General features: G+C 40.8%; 1 protein-coding gene across 5 annotated transcripts in view; it reads left to right on the forward strand.

Annotated features, from left to right (window-relative positions):
- Positions 1–35: 35 nt before the first annotated feature.
- Positions 36–21,375, forward strand: part of ints6l (integrator complex subunit 6 like) — a 26,071-nt gene continuing 4,731 nt past the window's right edge. Inside the window, exons 1-17 of one of the 5 annotated variants that reach the window (XM_054791314.1) lie at positions 36–324; positions 445–522; positions 4,516–4,665; positions 7,072–7,161; positions 7,268–7,451; positions 7,528–7,683; positions 9,623–9,783; positions 11,312–11,464; positions 11,592–11,724; positions 11,882–11,976; positions 12,067–12,177; positions 15,357–15,572; positions 15,638–15,764; positions 15,883–16,025; positions 17,712–17,946; positions 18,019–18,399; positions 18,576–18,669. In XM_054791314.1, coding sequence (XP_054647289.1) covers positions 214–324; positions 445–522; positions 4,516–4,665; positions 7,072–7,161; positions 7,268–7,451; positions 7,528–7,683; positions 9,623–9,783; positions 11,312–11,464; positions 11,592–11,724; positions 11,882–11,976; positions 12,067–12,177; positions 15,357–15,572; positions 15,638–15,764; positions 15,883–16,025; positions 17,712–17,946; positions 18,019–18,399; positions 18,576–18,669 — 2,618 coding nt within the window. In that variant the 5' untranslated portion in view covers positions 36–213. Of the gene's footprint in view, positions 325–444; positions 523–3,352; positions 4,324–4,515; positions 4,666–7,071; positions 7,162–7,267; positions 7,452–7,527; positions 7,684–9,622; positions 9,784–11,311; positions 11,465–11,591; positions 11,725–11,881; positions 11,977–12,066; positions 12,178–15,356; positions 15,573–15,637; positions 15,765–15,882; positions 16,026–17,711; positions 17,947–18,018; positions 18,400–18,575; positions 18,670–21,375 lie in introns of those variants that run through there. The other 4 variants (XM_054791315.1, XM_054791316.1, XM_054791317.1 and 1 more) reach the window with 4 other exon arrangements.

Below are 21,375 nucleotides of genomic sequence, written 5' to 3' on the forward strand. Positions count from 1 at the left end.
TTTGCTAGGGAGCAGAAGTTGAAGAGCGCGAGCCGAGACAGAGCACTGGAAAGGCGGATAGAGGGAGGGCAGAGGCAACGGCCCTCTTCAGGAGGGGGGGGGCTTATTCTAACAAATATATACACACATGTGTGAACTGCTTGGCCATACTATAGGTCATATGTGGCTAACAGTTAATTTAGAAAAGCATACAACAGCGGCTTTCCATTTAAAATGCCTATTTTAGTTTTCCTGTTAGACACGTCCGCCTCTATGAATCAGCGCACTTATTTGGGTACGACGTATCTGGACATTGCTAAAGGCGCGGTTGAGGTCTTTATGAAGGTAACGAATGCTTTTACCCCGACTTTTTCCAGCAAGTGTTCACCTTTGGTGCTCTTAGGGTTCCTTGGGCGAAATCGGTCGAAATTAATATATGTTGTTTTGGTTTTCCTTTTTTGACAGCTGCGTGCCCGAGACCCGGCTAGTAGAGGCGACAGGTACATGCTAGTTACATTCGATGAGCCACCATACGGAGTGAAGGTAATTAGCAATGATACAATTGTTACATTTGCCAGTCCAACTTGTTTTTCTGTAAGTGGGATTTTATTGTCCGTCTGCTGTGTTGCCAGCTGTCGTTGGCTTCCTCGCAGCAAAAGAGCGGCAATTTATTTGTTGGCGCTATCCGCAGAAGCAGGGCAGCACTGCCTCCTCACATCCAGCGGACATTTTGCTTTTGTGTAGAGAAAACTCTCGGGCGTTGAGATGGAGGCGTAGAAATATATTAGCCGCCGTGACGTCATCCTTTCCTCGCAGTTCACTGTTCCAATTGGTCGACGGGCGTGCCTGTCAACTTTCGCCCCGCCCCTTGCCATATTCGCGTACTACCATTGGCCAAACCTGAGCTGAAAGTTGATAAACCTCCTTCACGAAATGTGTGAGTGCGATGGAACAAAATATGATGATTATTTTTCATGCCGATACTGCCAGCACTGTGTTTCAACACAATCACATTCACCGCCTGCTTAACACTATCAATCTCACACGCCCACGCATCCTTGTTATATTTATATACATATTTTTAGGGCCTCATCTTTGTTGACATATTGTATTAAAATGAACACCCGGCTGTCTCCCTATTCATTTACCATTGGCTCACAGTTGAAATAAATATAAGGTTTTAATAAATATAGCAATAAAAGCCTCCATACACACTGGCTTCAAGGACACGTTGATGCAACCTGTGACACACTACAATAATTCCACAGCCCTCGTGTCATCTGTTGACTTGTTTTATAACCTGCCACCTGACCCTATGATTTTCATGCCAGGTGAATTTTCATCCTATTTGTATAACACCAGCGCAAAGGGGGACTGATGTTGAACATGTTAAAATTAGAATAACACAAGAATAAGTTATCTCAACTTTTATCACATTATACTGGTAGGGCTGCATGCTATTCCATTCTGTAATATCCATTATTGTGATTTGTAATGACTGTGTTGACACACAGGTTCAATAAATTCAACCATCTGCGTATGAAGTGGTTATTGTCCAAGCTGCAGCATACGTGTAATAGCTACTCATTTGTGTAGCCGTGTTTACTTGTGATACTTGAAAGCATGATGAGACAGGACAGCGTACTTGACTGCACCTTTACAATAGGTTCAGCTTGCTTGTTTGCTTGCTTGCCACTAGACAAGCACACAAGCCACAAGGTCACTTCCTTATGGCTTGAATGAATACAAAAAGTCTTCATGAAAACATTTACTGTGTGAAGCTAAGGTGCAGTGCCTGACTGTGGCTATACTCCACAATCTCCGCTTTGCTGCAGCAGTCCCCTTTCTTGCTCAGTCACCCCAAAAATCCTGTAATGTTGTTGTTTGTTCTTGTATCTCATTATTAATGTGTTCAATGCCTTGTGGTTTTCGGAGTTCCCCGCGGCACGCAAAGATGACCACCAATGAGGCAGGTCGAGCTGAGCGGAGATGGTATCGTACACTAAAAAAAAAAGCCGCTCTAAGTGCTTTGACCTTCCAGCGATGCCATAACATCTAGGGAGTCATTGTTTACTATACTATAAAATCTGCACTAAAATAATTGCATTAGATGAGATGATTATTACAGCTGTCCATCATAATGTCTTTTCATACATAAGAAATGAGCCATCCCTTTTATATAAGGTGGTATAGGTCAGTGTAGGAGGAGAATAGCACAACACACTGTTTCCATGATTAAAGCAGACATTTTTGGAGTGTGTAATGGAACGTATCATTTTTTTTTCTACAGCAAAGCAGTTCTGTGAAGTGGTGCTTTTTCTAATATACCGTTGCAATACTGTAACCCTGCGCTGTCCTCTCCTCTGTTCTCTCATTTTTAGAAGGTATACATGTCAGCTGTTTAATTAGATGATATATTAGTGATATTAGCCTCGGTTCAATTTCGACCATCTCTGCATTTACTTTCTTGCTTTTAAGTGCATAGTTATTTATTTGCTCCCTAAATAAATTAGCATTCTCTTCTACAGTACAGCCCCACTTTTTGCGTGGGTTACAGTCAGAGACCACCAGCGAATGGTGGAATTGATACGCCCATAAAAATGTCTATTTTTGACACACAGCTCGCTCCACCCCCACCAAACCCACCTGCTAGGTTGACATTGACGTTGTCCTCCGATTTCAGATCAACATTTGCAATAAAAGCGACTGTTGGAATTATTAGATTAGATTCAGCTCCAGAACCGTCCCTCGTCACACAATCTTTAGCCTGGTTGTCGGGCTACCACTAGAAGCTAGCAGGCTAGAGAAGGCGTTTCTCCAAGCCTCATCGACATAATCCATAACTGCTTGCCTGTTGTAATTCCAGTAATGATTGACCATTGTATGTTTATGTTTGTTTTTATATTTGGGTTCACCTCGCTGCAAGTTGCTGCGAGTGGCTGTGGCCAAACAACTTTGCATCTCACAACACGCAACTGTGGTGAATTCAAGGACCACAACATTATCAGTGAAGCATAAAGACATAAACATGGAAAAATTTTGGGCTTTTTTACAGTGGTACTGTACATGTACGCTGTACATTTTGCCTGTGTTATCACATATTTATAAGTTATTACCGGCTTAAGGTAAATGAGGTGTATTTTCTGCAGAAAAAAAGGCGTATTTATGGAGATTTTTTATTTTTTTAATTACCCAATTTTTTTTATTTGCGGAGCCGTGAATGCTGAATCAGGGATGCATGGGGATGCACTCTAGTATTAGACATATGCACATTGTTGGAAAAACTGCTACACACCCGAGTAAACATTTGGGTTTTTTTTAAAGGTACTCACCCATTTACAACATTGAAACACTTTTCTGTATAATTTATGCATACCACAACACTTTGCAGTGTAATAACTGTTCCATGACTATTTTTATAGTTCCTTTTCAAAGCGGTGGAATTAAGACACATTGAAGTTCATACAAAGAGATGATTGACATTTGGCTCCTTATTCTCATCAATTATTTTGAGCATTTTTCTCTGATCAGCATTGCAGGTCATCATAGTATAAGCCTAAAAATGGATATTGTCATCCATGTTATGCTGTGATTGATATGCACTCATTACATTCATTAATAGTGCAAATCCAGTTTTACATTTCTTAATCCAAGATGCAACATTTGTTTTTCCTCCCTTCTTTGCTTGCCTTATGTTGTGTGTGTCTCCTTTGTGCATGAAGGATTATGCTGGAAGGACAAGGTTTTACTGCATGGGACTGCTCTGATTGTGCAGTTACACTGGCAATAAATTGTTGATGGAGAAGGAGAGAGCGGCGGTTGGGTGGGGAAAAAAAAAGAAAATAATCTGTAGTCTAAATTATTGAGTGCAATCTAGGCCTTATACTTTATGCCTTTTGCAAAGCGTGTATGTACTGGAGTGTATGTCTGGTGTACTTCTCTGTTTGGCTCAGCCACTGAGCACTGTGGCTTGAATGACCTAATATTATATGTGCAACAGCAATGAGATTCCACCCACATTCTGGGTTTGGACTGCTAATCCATAATTCTACCCTGTGACAATGTTCTAAGAAAACACATTGATACAGACACTTGAAGCTCTCTTCTGCCCCTCCCTTTTGGACATGGGAAGCGGTAAGCTTGCAGGTCATCCTTAGATTAAGCATGAAGCTACAGCACTAAAGTACTTGACCTCACTGGAGGAAAGTCTAAGAGCAGTTCCACACCCACATCCTCTCCTATGGGACTCCACACAGAGAACAGGCAGCAGTGGGAGGTGTATTTTTGGACACTCTTATAGAAAATGAGACTCTTCTGCATGGCTCTAGCTGTCTTCTATTTACAGTCAGTCATGTTTCATTAAGATGCAAAATGTCATTATTTGGCCAAGGTGTTGTTTTTGCCTTTGAGCCATTCTGTGGTTGAAGGCTGCGTTCACTATTTTCTAGTATTGCAGTATTTCAGATGAAATTATATATATTCTATTCTAGCTCTTCTACTTCTACTGTGTTCAAACTGACACCGTGTATCTTTCAGGCAGGTTGGAAGGAGAACCACGCCACCTTCATGTGTGAGCTGAAGAACTTGCAAGCGTCCGGATTGACAACGTTAGGCCACGCTCTTCGCACAGCCTTTGACCTGCTTAACCTCAACCGCCTCGTCTCCGGCATAGACAATTATGGACAGGTACAGTAGGTGGCGCCACTGTTGTTTTCCGCTGTGTTGTTAGTACGACTCTCTAGTCAGCTCCTGCATTTACAGAGCCGGTACGGTTACTTGCCTGTGAATATTCAAATTTTTCCAGGTCATATTGAATCTACAACAACAGGCTGATCATGCTCACAGACTAGATAGGACTACTGTAGATACAGTAGATACTTGTAGATAGGACACTTCTGGCCTATCTAGTCTTTGAGCATGAACTGACAAAGCCTGCTCAGATGAGAGGCAAAACATCTTCAAAGACAACCTTAACAGCCCAGATGCGATTCAATTCCCTGAGAGTGCTGTTACTTAAAATGTGTGATGTTTATTTAATGTCATAATAGTTGGAAAAAATATACATACAATTTATGTTTACATTTTTTATTTATATTTTTGCTATTCGTGTTTTTTATTGTGAATATTTTCTGAATGATTAGTTCTGATTTAATTTATATTAAATGAAATTATATATGTTTATAAGTAGGGATGCACCAGCAATCGGCCACCGATCAGTATCAGCCGATGTCTGTGAAAAATCACATGATCGGCATGCGATCACAAAAGCCGATCACATGTAGCTCGTGCTATTGCAGCACGCAATGATCCATGCGTGCAGTGTAGTGTCTTACCCTAACTAACGTCTTGGGCATTGTGCCCTGCCCACTTTCCTTCACGAAAACATCATGTCTGCCGTGTGGAACTTAACTACCAATATATGCTACGAAAATTATCTTGCGGGGGGGTAGCACGTTAAAAAGCTTTAATTTAACACGGCATTTGAAGAACAAACACTTGACAGAGTATGTTGAGTTTTCGAGGCTCACTTTGTGATCATGAGTCAAACAGAAGATAATGAAGCCATGTGAACAACACTCGCCCGTATGTGCGTGACAGTCAGAAGGCTAAGCAAATAACCCAAAAAATAAATGAACTAACTCGGACGAGACGACCAGTCTTTCTCAGCGGTGGAAGACACCGGGTTCGCCAGTTGACTTTCAGAGAACTGAAAGTCATTACGCCTTGCCATCTTGTGACACCCTCCATCTCTCTGTTCCTCGTGTCAGAACTGAACTGGGGAAGAGAGCGTTCAGTTTTGCAGCCCTCACAGCGTGGAATTTTTTACAGGCTGAACTAAAGCTCTCAGAACTCATCCCTTTTGGAGCATTTCGGTCCTTGCTGTTGGACAAAGAGCGTGAGACCACAGAACAGTGCCTTTGTTTTTTAATAGCTTTTATGTATTTATCACAAAACACCTGCACTTTACAAAGTATGTGTATTCATATACGTTGTATTTTGTCACCTCCTAGATTTGTACATTTATTACGTGTGACGTGTGCTGCTGACCTCTTGGCCAGGTCACCCTTGTAAAAGAGATCCTGATCTCAACAGGTTTTTTTATCTGGTTAAATAAAATAAAAATAAATAAAGTGCTCTCTCTCACATACTTGGACATCTTGCTAGAGCTCCACCAATGTACACTCACGTCCAAAGTCTCCTTAAAGAAGGCGTCACATCCTCTGTAAGTTTCACCAGTGATATATGTTCTCTTGAAAAAGTCAAATATGTTTTTGTCGAAATTAAGGTGATTTTATGGTTCCTTTTTTCATATCATATGGCCAAAAGAATGTACTGTATCATAAATAAATTGAAAAATGTATAATTACTCCATGTGATCGGTATCTGCCATTTTCAGTCCATGGATGATCGGTATCGGTATTGGAATCGGCAGCATAAAACCCTGATCGGAGCATCCCTATTTATAAGTAACCCACATACACTCACCAGCCACAACATTAAGTATACTTGTATAATCTCACTAGATCCAACAACTTCTGTTCATATTTTGACTTTATTCTTGTAAAGTTACTGCAGATTTTTCCATTTCTGCTGTTTTTTGGGGGGTTTTGGGTTTTTTTTTTAGTTGTTAAATTATATTTTTAGAACGTGCCTCGGGCCACAAATGGCCTCCGGGCCGCACATTGGACACCCCTGTATTAGATGTACAATGACGTGTACGTTATTTTTAAAATCAGCGCACACTTACAAGGAGCCTAATAAACATTATGAATGCTTTTTTAATCGCCCGTGCGTGTTATATGTTGCATGCGCGTGCATCTACCGATGCCAGAAATGAACAACATCCGTAAGTCAATAACTTCATGTTCTGGTGTTAAATAAGGTTTAAAAACATGTGATAATGTTGCACAACCAAAAAGCGCAGTTTTACCTGTCCACACTCAGTCAGAGTTTTTGAACATCTTCACTCTGTGTGGAGTTTTGCATTATGGCCCATTATACCATTTTTTTGATGACGTCCAAGATACAGAATACTGATGGATAGTTGAGTAGTTTGTCTACATTTGTTCATGATCGCTGTTTTCTCTGCAGGGGCGTAACCCTTTCTTCCTTGAGCCATCCGTGATCATCACAATCACAGATGGCAACAAACTTACCCACAGCTCGGGGGTCCCAGACGAGGTGAGAGATCAAACCACACAATTGCATTGCGATGGTCTTGATAAAGTCAGCTGTTCAGAAATTACTTTGTTTATATATTATGCACCTTTATTCTGCCCCTGTGCAGCTGCACCTGCCTCTAAACTCCCCTCTGGCTGGCAGCGAGCTGACCAAAGAGCCCTTCCGCTGGGACCAGAGGTTGTTTGCGCTGGTGCTTCGGCTCCCGGGAGCAGCCACGGCAGACAACGAACAGCTCGGTAGTGTCCCCACCGATGAGTCTGCCATCACCCAAATGTGTGAAGTCACAGGAGGTTTGACATTCTCGCCTAAATACGCTGCTGTAGTATTTAGAGTAAATGTTTAATGTCTGCACTTTTTCTGTGTTAGTAGCACACATTCTTGTTTTTGTCTCAGGGCGCTCATACTGCGTGCGAACTCAGAGAATGCTGAACCAGTGTCTGGAGTCTCTAGTTCAAAAAGTTCAAAGTGGTGTTGTCATTAATTTTGAGAAAACGGGGCCAGATCCTCCTCTTGTAGGGGAAGGTGAGTTATCACGTGCAGTAGAACCCTGCTTTTTGCGGCCAGCGAAAACATGCGAGTAATTGATATACGCTCATAGATACCCAGATAGATTAGATATTATTACATTATATAGTCTATTTTTGACACACAGCTCCTCCCCTTCCCCGAAACCCTCCTTCTAGCTTGATGCTGATGTTCCCTTGCAATTTCAGATCAACATTTGCAATGAAAGTGGTTGTCATAATTACTGCATTAGATTTAGCTCCAGAACTCGTATTTTCTCTCCCCAATTGTTCACTTGTTCACAATCCAGATTGAATCCCCAAATAGGCCTCACACACTTATTAGACCCATTTAAAATATAAAGTATTGGTACTCACTCACGAATGATAAAGATGATCATTGAACAGATGGAATGGGAGTCACCTTGTAGCCAGTCACAGCACACACCCATGGTGAGTTCATGGACCGCTGAACAAAGTGTGAGATCTCAACACTTGACGAAAAAGCATTATCAGTGAGACACAATGACATAAACATGTAAAAAGTTTGGGCTCTCTAACAGTGATACAGTACATGTACAGCTGAGGTAAATTATTAGCCCCCTAAGAACTATTCAACATTTCTGTAAAATATTGCCCAATGGTTGAAATATTTGGCACATTTTATTTAGAAACTCATTCATCTGTGATACGTCCCCATTTTGGTACACCTTTGAATATAAAAGGTTTGAATGAAACCTGAGCAGTCAGTTAACAATACATTTTATTGAAGCGACTCCAAGAAGCAGGGTTAGGATCACCTGACTACTTGATCAAAATGCATTGGTCTAGAGTTGCTCCTAAATCTTGTTAAGAAGTGATATCATGTCAAAAAGTAAATAAATCAGTCTGGACAGAAGACCGAGGATGGTTGATGCGCTTTTTTAGTGTTGAAGGATATATTGCCATTTCTAAACATTTCACAGTCGCTAGAGCTGCATCATTGCAAAGCACATACAAACCAATCCTGTCAAAAATAAGTTGGGACGTGGTGAACAATGCCAGATTTTTTGGCGAGAAAAATAGTTGAGATGTGAACATGAAGCCCCAGATCTGTTTAAAAAGAAAAAAAAGGTGATTATCACTGAACTGGCTACCACTGGACCTGATGTTTCAAATAGACTGTTATGAGGGCTCTTGATCGCCATGGTCCAAGAAAACCCCATTGCTCTAACAGAGGGACATCAAAGCTTGACTGAAGTTTGCCAGAGAGAATCTTAAATCTGGGGAAGTCGGTCCTTTGGTCTGATGATAGCAAACTTGAGCTTTCAGTTTTTGAAGGAAACCAAAATGAAGGCTTCTGGAGTGCCTTCTCAGAGCCCAGATCTCAATCTTATGGAGAATCCACAAGTGCATGCAGGCCAAGCAACTTGGATGATCTTGAAAAATTTGCCTTGGAAGAATGGGCTAACATTCCTCAGGAGACATGTGCTAACTTATTTAGAAACTACCAGAAGTCATTATTTTTGGTTTATCAGAAAGAAAGAAAGTATCAGAAAGTCTATCCTTTTGACTATTAATTAACTGCCAAAGGATATTAATTTTGGTCATTATATATATACAGTATATTTTCATCTTTTTCTTGTTTCAGTTCCGCAAATAAATAAAAATGTTAATTTTGTCTTATGCCGAAAGACTTTGTTCTCGTGAACACACACAAACCATAAACAATATGGGTTATGACCCATTTCATTAAAAAGACAGGGGTTTTATTTGATTTCATAAAGGAGGCTAATAATTTTGGCCTCAACTAATGAAAACTTTGAGTGACAAAAAGCTGCGGGAAGTTTGTATTTTCTTTCACAGTGCCATACTCCAATGAAAGGAGAACTGTTGTCCCAGAAATCCCCATTTTAATTTTCCTTTACAACTGATTAATGTCTTCTTCTCAGTCAACAATGTCCTGTCCTGTTTTGTAGAAAACTCAGAATCAAGTCGATCTGTGTCATCCTTCAGCCCGCAGCTGTGGCACAGCTGCCACAAACTCATCTATGTGCGGCCCAACCCCAAAACAGGGGTGCCAGTTGGGCATTGGCCCATACCAGAGTCCTTCTGGCCGGACCAGAACTCTCCTACGCTGGTAAGCAGAGACATTAGGCTGCTTTTTGTTCGTCTTGTTTTGGAATTTGTCTGCTGATCTCCAATCTGCCAAGAGCTAATTGGTAATTGATTTACAGCTCATTGAATCAAATGTGCAACTCTGGTATCTGTCTGCTGGGCATGGGTCAGTTACTAGTTTTGAGGTATACCACGGTATAAAAAGTCACCGTTTCCAAACCACTAAAATTGTCCGTCATACTTTTCCTGTGGTATGAGAGAAAGTTGAAGTCCAGTGCGGCCACTGTATGTTATTCCTGTGTTATTTCTCGCAGTTGGAACTTGGCTTCGATGTGCTGAAAACAGCTGTGTCGGCAAAAGTCTGGCAACTTAACCGTAATGGCATAGATAGCACCAATGTTAGCTGCCTTGTTAGCATCAAGTGGCGCCGCTGTGACGAGACGTGTGTGCTCACAGAGTTCTGCATCCCGTAGAGTGTGGATTTAGTGTGTATTTCACCTGGCTTTGCCACTATCAAATTAATGTGAAAGCAGGTAACACTATTTAAGAACATTTTCGACATGTTAATGTGAAAATCATAACCTAATACGTCATAAATGTCATTGTTTAATCGCTTGTAGTGTAAACATGTATTGACACTGCATGTTGCAGCGTATAGTACAACGTATAGTAAATGCCAAAATACACTAATATAGCCTTACTTAGTGAAAACATTGTACTCACGTGAAAAATTCCTTCAAAGGGGATGCACACTTAGGAAATTTACTCCATTTACAACACGTTACCTTGTTATACACATGCACAGTAGAGCGCACACGTTTCATTATACCCGTACGGCCGCGCTGTTACCATCGTTACCGGTCGACATACTACTCACGTCGAAGGTCGCCAAATCTGAAGATGTGATTCAGAACGAGACAGGAGTCGAGGTTAAGAGGTATAAACCGTTTACTCTCCACTGAACATCAAAAAACAACTGCTTAGCAACAGTTGCTAACAACAATCACATGACCTGGAAATGGAAGTGAAAGCAAGCAAATTAATCAAAATTGAACAAATACGCATTTTTTATTATTATTATTTATGTTGTGACCTTCTTGAGCCACTGATTGAGCCAGTAATTGCATTTATTTGCGTTTTGCTATGTTTTTTGTTTTTTTTACTAAGAAAATATTTATGGTCTTGTGACATGAGTTGCAGGATTAGCCACAGTAGACTACATTTTATTTATTATTTATTTTTGAAATAATTAATTTATTATTATTATTTTTTTTAATACATATGTTCTACTTCCATCATGTTCTAATTGTATTGTTTAGAAATGACTGTTCAACAGAGAAGGGTTTTTTTTTATCTTCTTTTCAATGAAGATATTTCAAAATAACACATTCTACAGCTGTAATTATAATACCATGAAACCGTGTTATTTTTGCCCAAGGTTATCATACCGTCAGAATCTCGTACCGGCCCGTGACTACTCTCTGCAAACTACAACTGCTATAATAAGGACATTTTTGCATCTGCTTTTTTTTAATGTCCCCTCCTCCCAGCCCCCTCGGACTGCCCATCCGGTGGTACGTTTCTCCTGTGTGGACTGTGAGCCCATGGTGATAGACAAGCTTCCGTTTGACAAATATGAACTGGAGCCTTCTCCTCTCACCCAGTACATTCTGGAAAGGAAGTCTCCACACATGTGCTGGCAGGTAAATATTCACAACACATACCGATCATACCTATTTGGTTCCGCGTGATTCGACACATAAATGCCTGCTGACACAATGATGCTTGACTTGATATGAAGAAAAAAAAACATCAGTCTTCATTCTTCAGGTGTTTGTCAGCAGCAGTGGGAAGCAAAATGACCTGGGACAGCCTTTTGGTTACCTGAAAGCCAGCACCACTCTCACATGTGTCAACCTTTTTGTCATGCCTTACAACTACCCTGTGCTCCTCCCACTCCTCGGTGAGACATACAGCTTTTTAATGTTCAATTGGTCTAATGATGTAAAGCTTTCTGGTTACCATTGTTTGCAGTGAAAACAGTCAAGTAAAGCCATTATCTGACTGTAAATGATGTCATCAACCGCTGCTCGTCACTCTTTTCATTACTCTTGTTTCAGATGACTTGTTCAAAGTGCACAAACTAAAGCCAAACCTCAAGTGGCGACAAGCCTTTGAGATGTACCTGAAAACCATGCCTCCGTACTACCTCTTAGTAAGTCACTGTCACTTCTTCTACGGCCTTTTGTCAACACTTCAGGCATGAGGGTGCATTGAAAATATTCTTCTCGCTATCTTTTGACAGCCTTTAAAAAAGGCCCTGAGGATGATGGGGGCACCTAATTTAATTGGAGACAGCATGGACTGCGGTCTGAGTTACAGTGTCATCTCCTATTTGAAGAAGCTCAGCCAGCAGGTAAACACACCACCCCCACAGGACTCCATAGTCTTGTATGTCAGTACAGGTGGTCCTCGGGGTGACAAACATTGAATGGGGTCAAATTGACCCCAAGGATGATAGGAGAGTTAACTTGCTCAAGGATAGGGTAGCGACCTGGAAGTTATCTATCGTGTTAAAGAGGCTGTGTGAAACTGTACGCAAAAAATATAACAACACCACCACCAGCATATGTTACCAATAGTGGTTTAACAAAACAGATTGTACAAAAAATGTCCATATTTTTCACAATTACAAATTCAACTGCATTAAAATTGGGGTAAATTTTCCTGAATAAAATAACTGGCATTCATGGCTGTCACTTACAGCTGTTTGTATTCTCTTACATGTCCGTGGCGTGGATGAGACATATATCGATATTTTGTTTACAAAGAAATCCCATTCAACTCCCCTATGTTCCACCTGGAAAAGCAATGAGGTCGCTATCAAGCATTTCCAGCAAGATGCCGATGCCTTCCTCTTCCGGTTCACACAGTCAGCGCAAGAAAGACAATGGCGGCAGTAAACATTAGTTCAGCATGTTGATGCTTAAAATCGTATGTGTGGGAGCACTTGGGCTTTAAAAAGGAGGCCACAATTTAGATAGAAGTATGGTGGTTTACAAGCTGTGTCGTTCAACCATAAAATACGTGGGAAATACCACCAACCTCCAAGCGTACCTCAAACGCCACCACTTGGACAAGGTAATGCTAGTTGAGGAACCCAAGAAGAAGCTGCGGCGGAGCATAATAAGTCATTTGACTTATTGGCTATTTTGGAGAAGCCATGCTACCATGTTTACTTACCTGGTGGCTAAATGGCTACCTCATATGTTCAGTGTCAAGCTAACAAAGCTGCCAAATAATAATAAGTGTAGAGGACTGTTCAGTGTGAGGATTAAGAGGCATAGAAAATAAATGGCTGGAAGGACAGTTGAGTTTGCTGATGTTTTGCCGTGGTTGCAGCCAGCAGTAGCTTCATTTGTTTTTGCAATAAAGAGATTGTTGATCAATTCTTACAACGTCCGGGTAGACGTTTCAATACGATGTTTATCCTCAATGATGGTCGTGACAGTGACGCGATTGAGACAAGTGCAGCCAAAATTGAGCACATAGTATATTCTTCCGCCACTGCATTGTGACTAGTTTTCGAGCGAGTGTCGTGTTTGCAGCGCATTGGTAACCACGAAATGTGGTATCACGGAACGTCGTAAACTGAGGACTATGGAGTTAAAATCATTCCAAAACCTCACAAACACACAAAACATGTTATACTCGCACCCAACGATTCGCAAACAAACTCAGTGTGGTTTGCCAGTACAAAATATCATTCACAAACTAATGCATTTTGTTTTGCAAATACAAATACATCCTGCTTCAGAAACAAATACAGCATGTTTTACACATACAAAGGAACATATTTTTTCAATTACAAAAAAATATCCTTCAAGTCTAAAAAACAATTCTACAACTACAAAAAACTGTCACGTGACTATTGTCACAATCTTACCGCTGTCACGTGATTTTTGTCACTAATCTTCCGCCTTGCAGTTCCATACACAATGGACTCTACATTACAGTACACATACAAGCTCTGAGAAATGGCCTGTAATTTGCACACCACAACAGGGGGCGCTGTTGACTCAAGTTAAGGCCACCAGGATTATTTTAATTTTGTTCTTGTTCATAGGAGACACTATGATACATAATGAACTGTGTTTGGGAGTGTGCTCGCATGTGTCACTAATTCTTAAGTGAAAAATGAGGACCTGTAATAAACCATCCTCTTCACAATGACTTATATGGCGACACCAACACATCATCATCAAGATCACAATTGTCTGTCACAAGAAAGTCAATGGTTCATAGTTAGATAGTAACACAGGACAGTATGTCAGAGACAGCTGGAATCAAACCCATGACCCAAAGTTTAAGAAAAAAATGACACTTAAATTGCGGCCTGCATCACTACTACACTGTACAGTGAGGTTATTCCAGTAGCGCAGAGGTGCTCACACTTTTTCAGCCTGCGAGCTACTTTTAAAATGACCAAGTCCCAAAGATCTACCTCCTACTATAAATATAGTAAATATATATATAAAATTACTATATTTATTTAAAAAAATATGAGTATAACCACTTGAAAAAATATAAATGCAACACTTTTGTTTTTGCTCCCATTTTTTTATGAGATGAACTCAAAAGATCTAAAACTTTTTCCACATACACAACATCACCATTTCTCTCAAATATTGTTCACAAATCTGTCTAAATCTGTTATAGTGAGCACTTCTCCTTTGCTGAGATAATCCCACCTCACAGGTGTGCCATATCAAGATGCTGATTAGACGCCATGATTAGTGCACAGGTGTGCCTTAGACTGCCCACAATAAAAGGCCAATCTGAAATGTGCAGTTTTGTTTTATTTGTTTTATTCAATGATCTACCTCTGTCTATAAAACATATAACACATACATCAAATCTAACCAGTATACTTTGAAATACTTTCGTAAATATTATTGATTAGTATTTCACACTCACATTTTCAGAGTTTACAGGTAATCAAAGTAGTTGATAATCATAATTATATTCAATATGGCAATAACAATAATTACACATTCAATAGATGGTAGATAGGACCAATGTGGAAGTGGAAGTGGAAAACCAAGGTTGAACGCAGTCCCTTATGGAACGCTAATTGTTCAAATTTAGAATCATGTGAGAACAGAACTTTGATGAACAGGACTTATAGGAAGCGGGGAGGGAGGATTTGTCATATTGTACTTGGTAGCAAACACAGAGAAGTCACATCATGTGTTTCTCTTGCCATCACCACTACCTTTTTGTGACGCTTTCACAAAAAAGAAAAAAGCCTCCTGTAAGTAGTGTAGCGGTACATGCTACTGGCTTTCGTGCAGTTGCCGTGTGTTCTATTCTCAGTCAGTGCCAAAAAACGTGCCAGTGCTGACCCCAAGCCTGGGCAAATGAGAGGGTTGTGTCGGGAAAAAGCATTCCACGATAATACTTGTCAAAAAGCAACTACCACATGCGACCTAAAATGAGTTGATACCCTCAAGAACATTCTTGGTCAATACTGACTAGCAAAGAGAAAGAGAGTAGTAGAGTTGTAAAATGGTGTCTTTTCTCTCGTTCATCAAGGCAAAGATAGAGTCTGAGCGATTAATTGTGTCTGTGGGGAAGAAGGCACCCCAGGAAACTGGCATAAGGGTGAAGAACCACTCCAGCTCACTGTCTCTGGCCCACCGGCGAGACTTTAAACAGCTACTACAGGGAATCACTGGAGAGGTTCCACTTCGCATGGTGGACATCAACGTCAAGGAGTTTGCAGGTTTTCAGATCGCACTCCTCAATAAGGTGGGTGGAGGACAATCAGGACATTCGAGCCTTGTGCAGAATAACTAGAGACGTCCCGTTCACAGGATGTAAAGCCTCAAAGTTATCGAAATGCATACGACATCCCAAGACGGAATCTTTTGGATCAGCTCACTCGAATGCGCTCCAACTTACTGAGGACGTCACAAAAACTAATCAGAGGTCAAGATGAAGGTATTTATTTACCACCTCCTGGTGTTGCAATAATCCATTTTGGAATTACAGCCCACATTTAAGTCCAGTAGGTTAATTACAGTGTATCACTGCTGACACAATGTGCTGCGCTTATTAGATTACCTGCACAGTATTCCCGTGGCTCAGATGGGAAACTACCAAGAGTACCTGAAGATGATGCCGTCTCCTCTGAGAGAGATCGACCCAGATCAACCTAAGCGTCTGCATACGTTTGGGAATCCTTTCAAGCAGGATAAGAAGGTAGTAATAGAATGTAGCAGCTCTTTGATACATCCTAGCGAGGACGTTTTCATCTGTCGGTTTGTTTGTCTGCAACTTCCTGTATACACTTTTTGATATATCAACCTAGATTTTTTTATGTAATGCAATGCACCCATTACATTTTTGAGAGTCCACTCAAGTGGCAAAAATTCCCTGATTGCGAACAATGGCCTCTTGTAGCTTTGATGCTGATCTGAATAATATCATAATAATAATGATAGGCATGTCAATATCCTCATTCATCCAGGTCATTGTAATCTCAGGGCATTGAATCGATCGCAACAGGACTGTTGTCATAGAAGACGTTTCGCCTCTCATCCGAGCAAGCTTCATCCGTTCATGCTGAGTGACTAGATAGGACAGCTTTAGTCTGAGAAACTGGTGCGAGATCCAATGTATTTATCCTCTAAAGAAGGAGGCATGTCCAGACAGTAATGGTTACGCTCTTTTGTGGTGTGAAATGACCGTCATTAGGACACAATTGAGTGGGGCCTCTGCCCGCCAAAGATGGTCGTTTCGGTGGTATCACCTTTGTTAACATTCCATTCAGATGTAATCATGGTCATGACCACGCCTGAACCCAAGGTGGATGTGCCTTGTTTATTTGTTCGAGGCTAAATGTTGGAATTATTTAGGAAGAGATGAAAGGACAGCATAGTACCGTATGTGGGAGGATGACAGGCGAAACGCCTTCTTAGACAACCTGAACAATCCAGTTGCGATCGATTCAATGCCCCGAGAATAATGATGACAATAATAAGGAAGTTTAATCTGTGGACCAAATTGCACATTTGTCAGTAATTTTAACCTGGAAAATCCCATTATGGTAATACCTCGTTTATTGCGGTTCATTGGTTCCAGACCTGACCGTAATAAGTGAATCTCCATGAAGTAGGATTCCTTCTTTATAAATGGAACATTTTTGTCATTAAAGCATAGAAATCCCAATCTAAATACGTTTTTTAAGCATTATGAGAGCCCTCCAGACTCCAGACAGATTAAAATAACACCCCTATAGTCACCTTTACACTTATATTACCCAATGTAGTAGACATAATAACAGGAAATAAGCCATTTAAACCATACATAAGACCCATAATCATGTGTGTTGCTGTAAATGTGTTCTGGGGGTGTAAACAGGAAGTGACATCAGACGTGTTGAGGAGTTGAGTTGCAACGGCTGCTCATGTTAGGGATTACTGAGTCTGTTGTGACACAATTCAAACCCGCAATAACAGTCTGTTGTTCCGGCGATGAAGTCTGGCGCTTGTGTGTCTCACCGAACATTACAGTAACATTCCTGACACCTACTAACCAGTGTACAGCAGAATACTACATATCATCCCAGCGTCTTTGAATGCGTCTTCTGAATGCCTTATATTTGTATTATTGTGCATTTAGCCATTTTTATGCTTGAAAATGCTTAACTTGGGCAAAAAATATGTAAAGTTTGCTTAAATATGCATTTTTTTTAGGAATAATAGGCCGTATTCAATCACCAAACAGCATGATTTATTCATTAATATATTTTTGAAAAGCTGTGATAGGCACAAAATTTTAAGTGCTAAGTGGGGAGCGATGAATGTAAACATGTTCATTTGCCTATTTGTACCTTAGGATCCAGATGACAGCTGTTTTTTACATATAAATGTTTGTATTTCCTAGGGAATGATGATCGATGAGGCCGATGAGTTCGTTGTGGGCCCTCAAAACAAGAAAAGGGGAAATTCGGGTGATTCCAATGCTGGTGCCACTCTGAAGAGAAGGCGGAGCATGTCACCGTTACTACGACGGCCCCAGACTCCACCTGTCAATACCAACCACATTCTCATTGGAAAGAGTCCTTCTGCAGTTCAAGGGCAACAGAACCTCCCAAAGGTGATACCAGGACAGCACAAGGGTAAGACAATAGAAATGATGGTTTCAAAATGACCTCTTGTTGAGATAATGACTTTTTTTTTTTCCTTTGCAGGAGTGGACGGCAATGTGGCGGTCATTGAGAGTAATGGTGATGGCGTTCCTGGGCTGGAATCAGGAGACAAATGGCCCAGTGAGATGGACTTGGTAGCAGGGGCCCAATCTTCCCTCAACCTGGAGGGTAAGGCCACGCCTGGAGCAGTGGATCGTGGGGAAGACGCCAAAATGACAGAGGAGAAAGCGCTGGTGGAAGATGGTCAAGAGGAGCAGCCACTAGAGGAGAGATACAACTGTGAACGTTTGAGTCCACAGAGCCAGACAGAGAGCGCAGACGCTGATCCCTCCGTGCTGGAGACCATCTACATACCCCCATTAGATGGCAGTCAAGCAGAGCTGAGGACGCGAGTCATCAAGGAGGTCCGCAAACCTGGAAGAAGTGAGTAAGAACCAGTGAAAGCGTGCATTGCAAAAAACGGCCTCATCTCCTAAACACTATATTACATGGACGCCCACTTTAACAGGATTGCATCTTTATATGCGGTCATAAAACAGCACTTTCAGAATTACTTTGCTTACTTCCTGTTTCACTTTGCTTTCTTCTCTTGTTGACAGACATTGAGGCAATACTGGGACTACTGCAGCAAGTGAAAGGACCGGTAAATGTCCAACGCTACTTCATCCAACATGCCATCAAAGAGGCCTCCAGGTAAGAAATAATGACAATTGCGCAGCACTTGCACTGTTTCCCCACAACATCATGTCAGTGGTTTCTATTGGGACTCCCATAGTCCAAAAATATGCCTGCTAGCTTTGTCTAAAGCAGGGGTCTTCGACATTTGACATTTTGTAAACCAACCCATGTAGCTATGATAAGAAATTATAGTAAAAGTTTGTTTATTGTGGTTAATTGGGTCCAAAGTCATCCGCTATAAGTGAATTTCCACGAAGTAAGAAGCATTCTTAATAAACAGAATATTTTCACAGTTAGAGTAGAGAAAACCTGTTTATGACTTTCTAAATGCGTTTTTTAACATTATTAGAGCCCTGTAGACATGAAATAACACCCCAGTAGTCACTTTTACATTGCACAGGCTACAGTATCACTGCAGGGACATAAGAAACGGCCGCTGCTAGCATAGCAAGCTACCGAGCTAAGTAGTTAGCCTCCAGTTTACTTATTCTAAACAAGAAAGTGTTTCAAACGGAGTGGGGAAGAAGGAAAAAGAAGCCAAAAACTTACCACTTCCACACCGAATGAGAGGAGAACCTTTTTTACCATAGGATCTCAGTCATGGCATGTCTGTCTCTGCCAAGGCATGTCGGCTCGGCTTGGCTCAGACACCAGTCTCAATGCAGTGTGTAAAGTAATGTAATCTAGCGTCATGTCTCATAATGTTACTGATGCCTAGTGACGAGAATACTGTACTTCATGTAACTTGTCTTTCCATATTTTTTGACTAATAATAGGCCATAGTCAATCACGAAACAGCAATCATTTAATTAATTAATTTATTGATGTTTGAAAAATACGATATAGCGAGGGAGCGACATTCGAACCGCGATGCAGCGAGAAACGACAAAGAAATAACAGCCTGCATCTCTTAGCTTTGTGATATAGATGAAAAAGCGTATTACTAGTATGAACTTTTTTTCCCATTTCTGTTGTTTACATTTTCATTTACATTTTCTTTTTTCTTGTAATGTTATGACTTTAGGGCTGCACGGTGGCCTAGTGGTTAGCATGTTGGCCACACAGTCAGGAGAGCTTGAGGACCTGGGTTCGAATCTCTCTCAGTGTGGAGTTTGCATGTTCTGCCCGTGCGTGTGTGGGTTTTCTCCGGGTACTCCAGTTTCGTCCCACATTCCAAAAACAAGCATGTTAGACTCTAAATTGTCCATAGGTGTGAATGTGAATGAGAATGATTGTTTGTGTATATGTGCCCTATATGTACACTCTGACCAGTCTGGGGTGTACCCCACCTCTCGCCCGAAGTCAGTTGGGATAGGCTCCAGCATACCCTTGTGACCCTAGCAACATAGAAGATTGATGGATGGATGGTTATGACTTTATTCTAATAATATTCTGACTCTATTTTCTTAATATTATAGCTTTTCCCCAACCCAATGGTCCAAAATTTGCAACTTCATTCTTTGTTTTGTTTTGTGTCTCCTAATATTTTGACTTTAGAAAATAATATCTTATTTGTTTTATATTTCATCTTTGTGCTTCTAAAAAGTTACACGTTTTTCCTAATAATATTATGATTTTATTCCTGGAAAATTAGTTTTTTTTCCCCGTGGCCATTTTCCTCATAATGTTCTGACTTTATTATCATAATATATTGACTTTATTCTCGTAAAATTGCTGGGTTTTGGGTTTTTTAATGCAGTCGTCCCTCGCTCTACCGCGGTTTTTCAAACATGAATTAATAACTGATGCAACACACGGCTTTCTGAAACATCCACCTCAGTTTTAAACATTTGCAAAGTGTGACAAACTTCCACAGGACAGCAAAAAGTCATTGGCTGTAGGAGAAAAGAGCCAGCCCCTGTCAGTAGTGAGTAACATTGGGTTTAAATGCATCATTGAGCATGTCTTGCCTTGCTCCATTATGCCTATTATGGATAAAACTATACATCACATGCATCAAGAAGTGAAGTAAGCCAGTCTGTGTTCTCATACCTACTGTTGCTGACTATTATTCTGTTTGAGTAACATCACTTGATCAAGTCTTTTTTTTAACATTCCACACTACTAAACAAGTTTAAAAAATATGGGAGGGTGGCCACGGCTGCTGTTGAGCATACATTTTTGCAAAGATTGTCTTTGTTTTTATTATAAATACCCTATTTTGATACAAAAACAGCCTAAAGAATTGAACCCGTGTGTTAGGTAAACCTATGCTTACCACGCCTTAATGTGGGCGCGCTAGCTTTGAAGCTAGGATAACCGTCGACATTGACGGACTCATTGGCTCATAATGGCTACTAAAAAAACCACACACACCAAAAGTGTGGAAGTATTTTGAAAAGGTTAAAGATGAAATAAGTGCAACGTGTGTCAACAGCTTCTTACATATCACGCCACAACAACCAACGTCATTGGATCATCATTGAAAATTAGGGGTGATCAAAACGTGACAAGATTTCTCGTTTGGAGAAAAGCTGTATCGCGACAACAGGGCGGCCAGAAGCCAATCAGACTGTGAACTGTGGCATCACTACAGTAATATGGAAGTGGCAGTGTGGAAGGCATTATTGGAAGCGCACATCGGCGTTCACAGCTTCAGCGAGCGACGTGTGGCTGTTTTTTTTAGCTGCTTGATCATTGTTGTTGTCCAAGCAGAAACTCTAGTAAGTCAAAACATGTTCAACTTTACGACGTTATTTGTCATGGTTGTTACATTTATCA

The sequence above is a fragment of the Dunckerocampus dactyliophorus genome, chromosome 11 (assembly GCF_027744805.1).
Source record: "Dunckerocampus dactyliophorus isolate RoL2022-P2 chromosome 11, RoL_Ddac_1.1, whole genome shotgun sequence".
NCBI lineage: Eukaryota > Metazoa > Chordata > Actinopteri > Syngnathiformes > Syngnathidae > Dunckerocampus > Dunckerocampus dactyliophorus.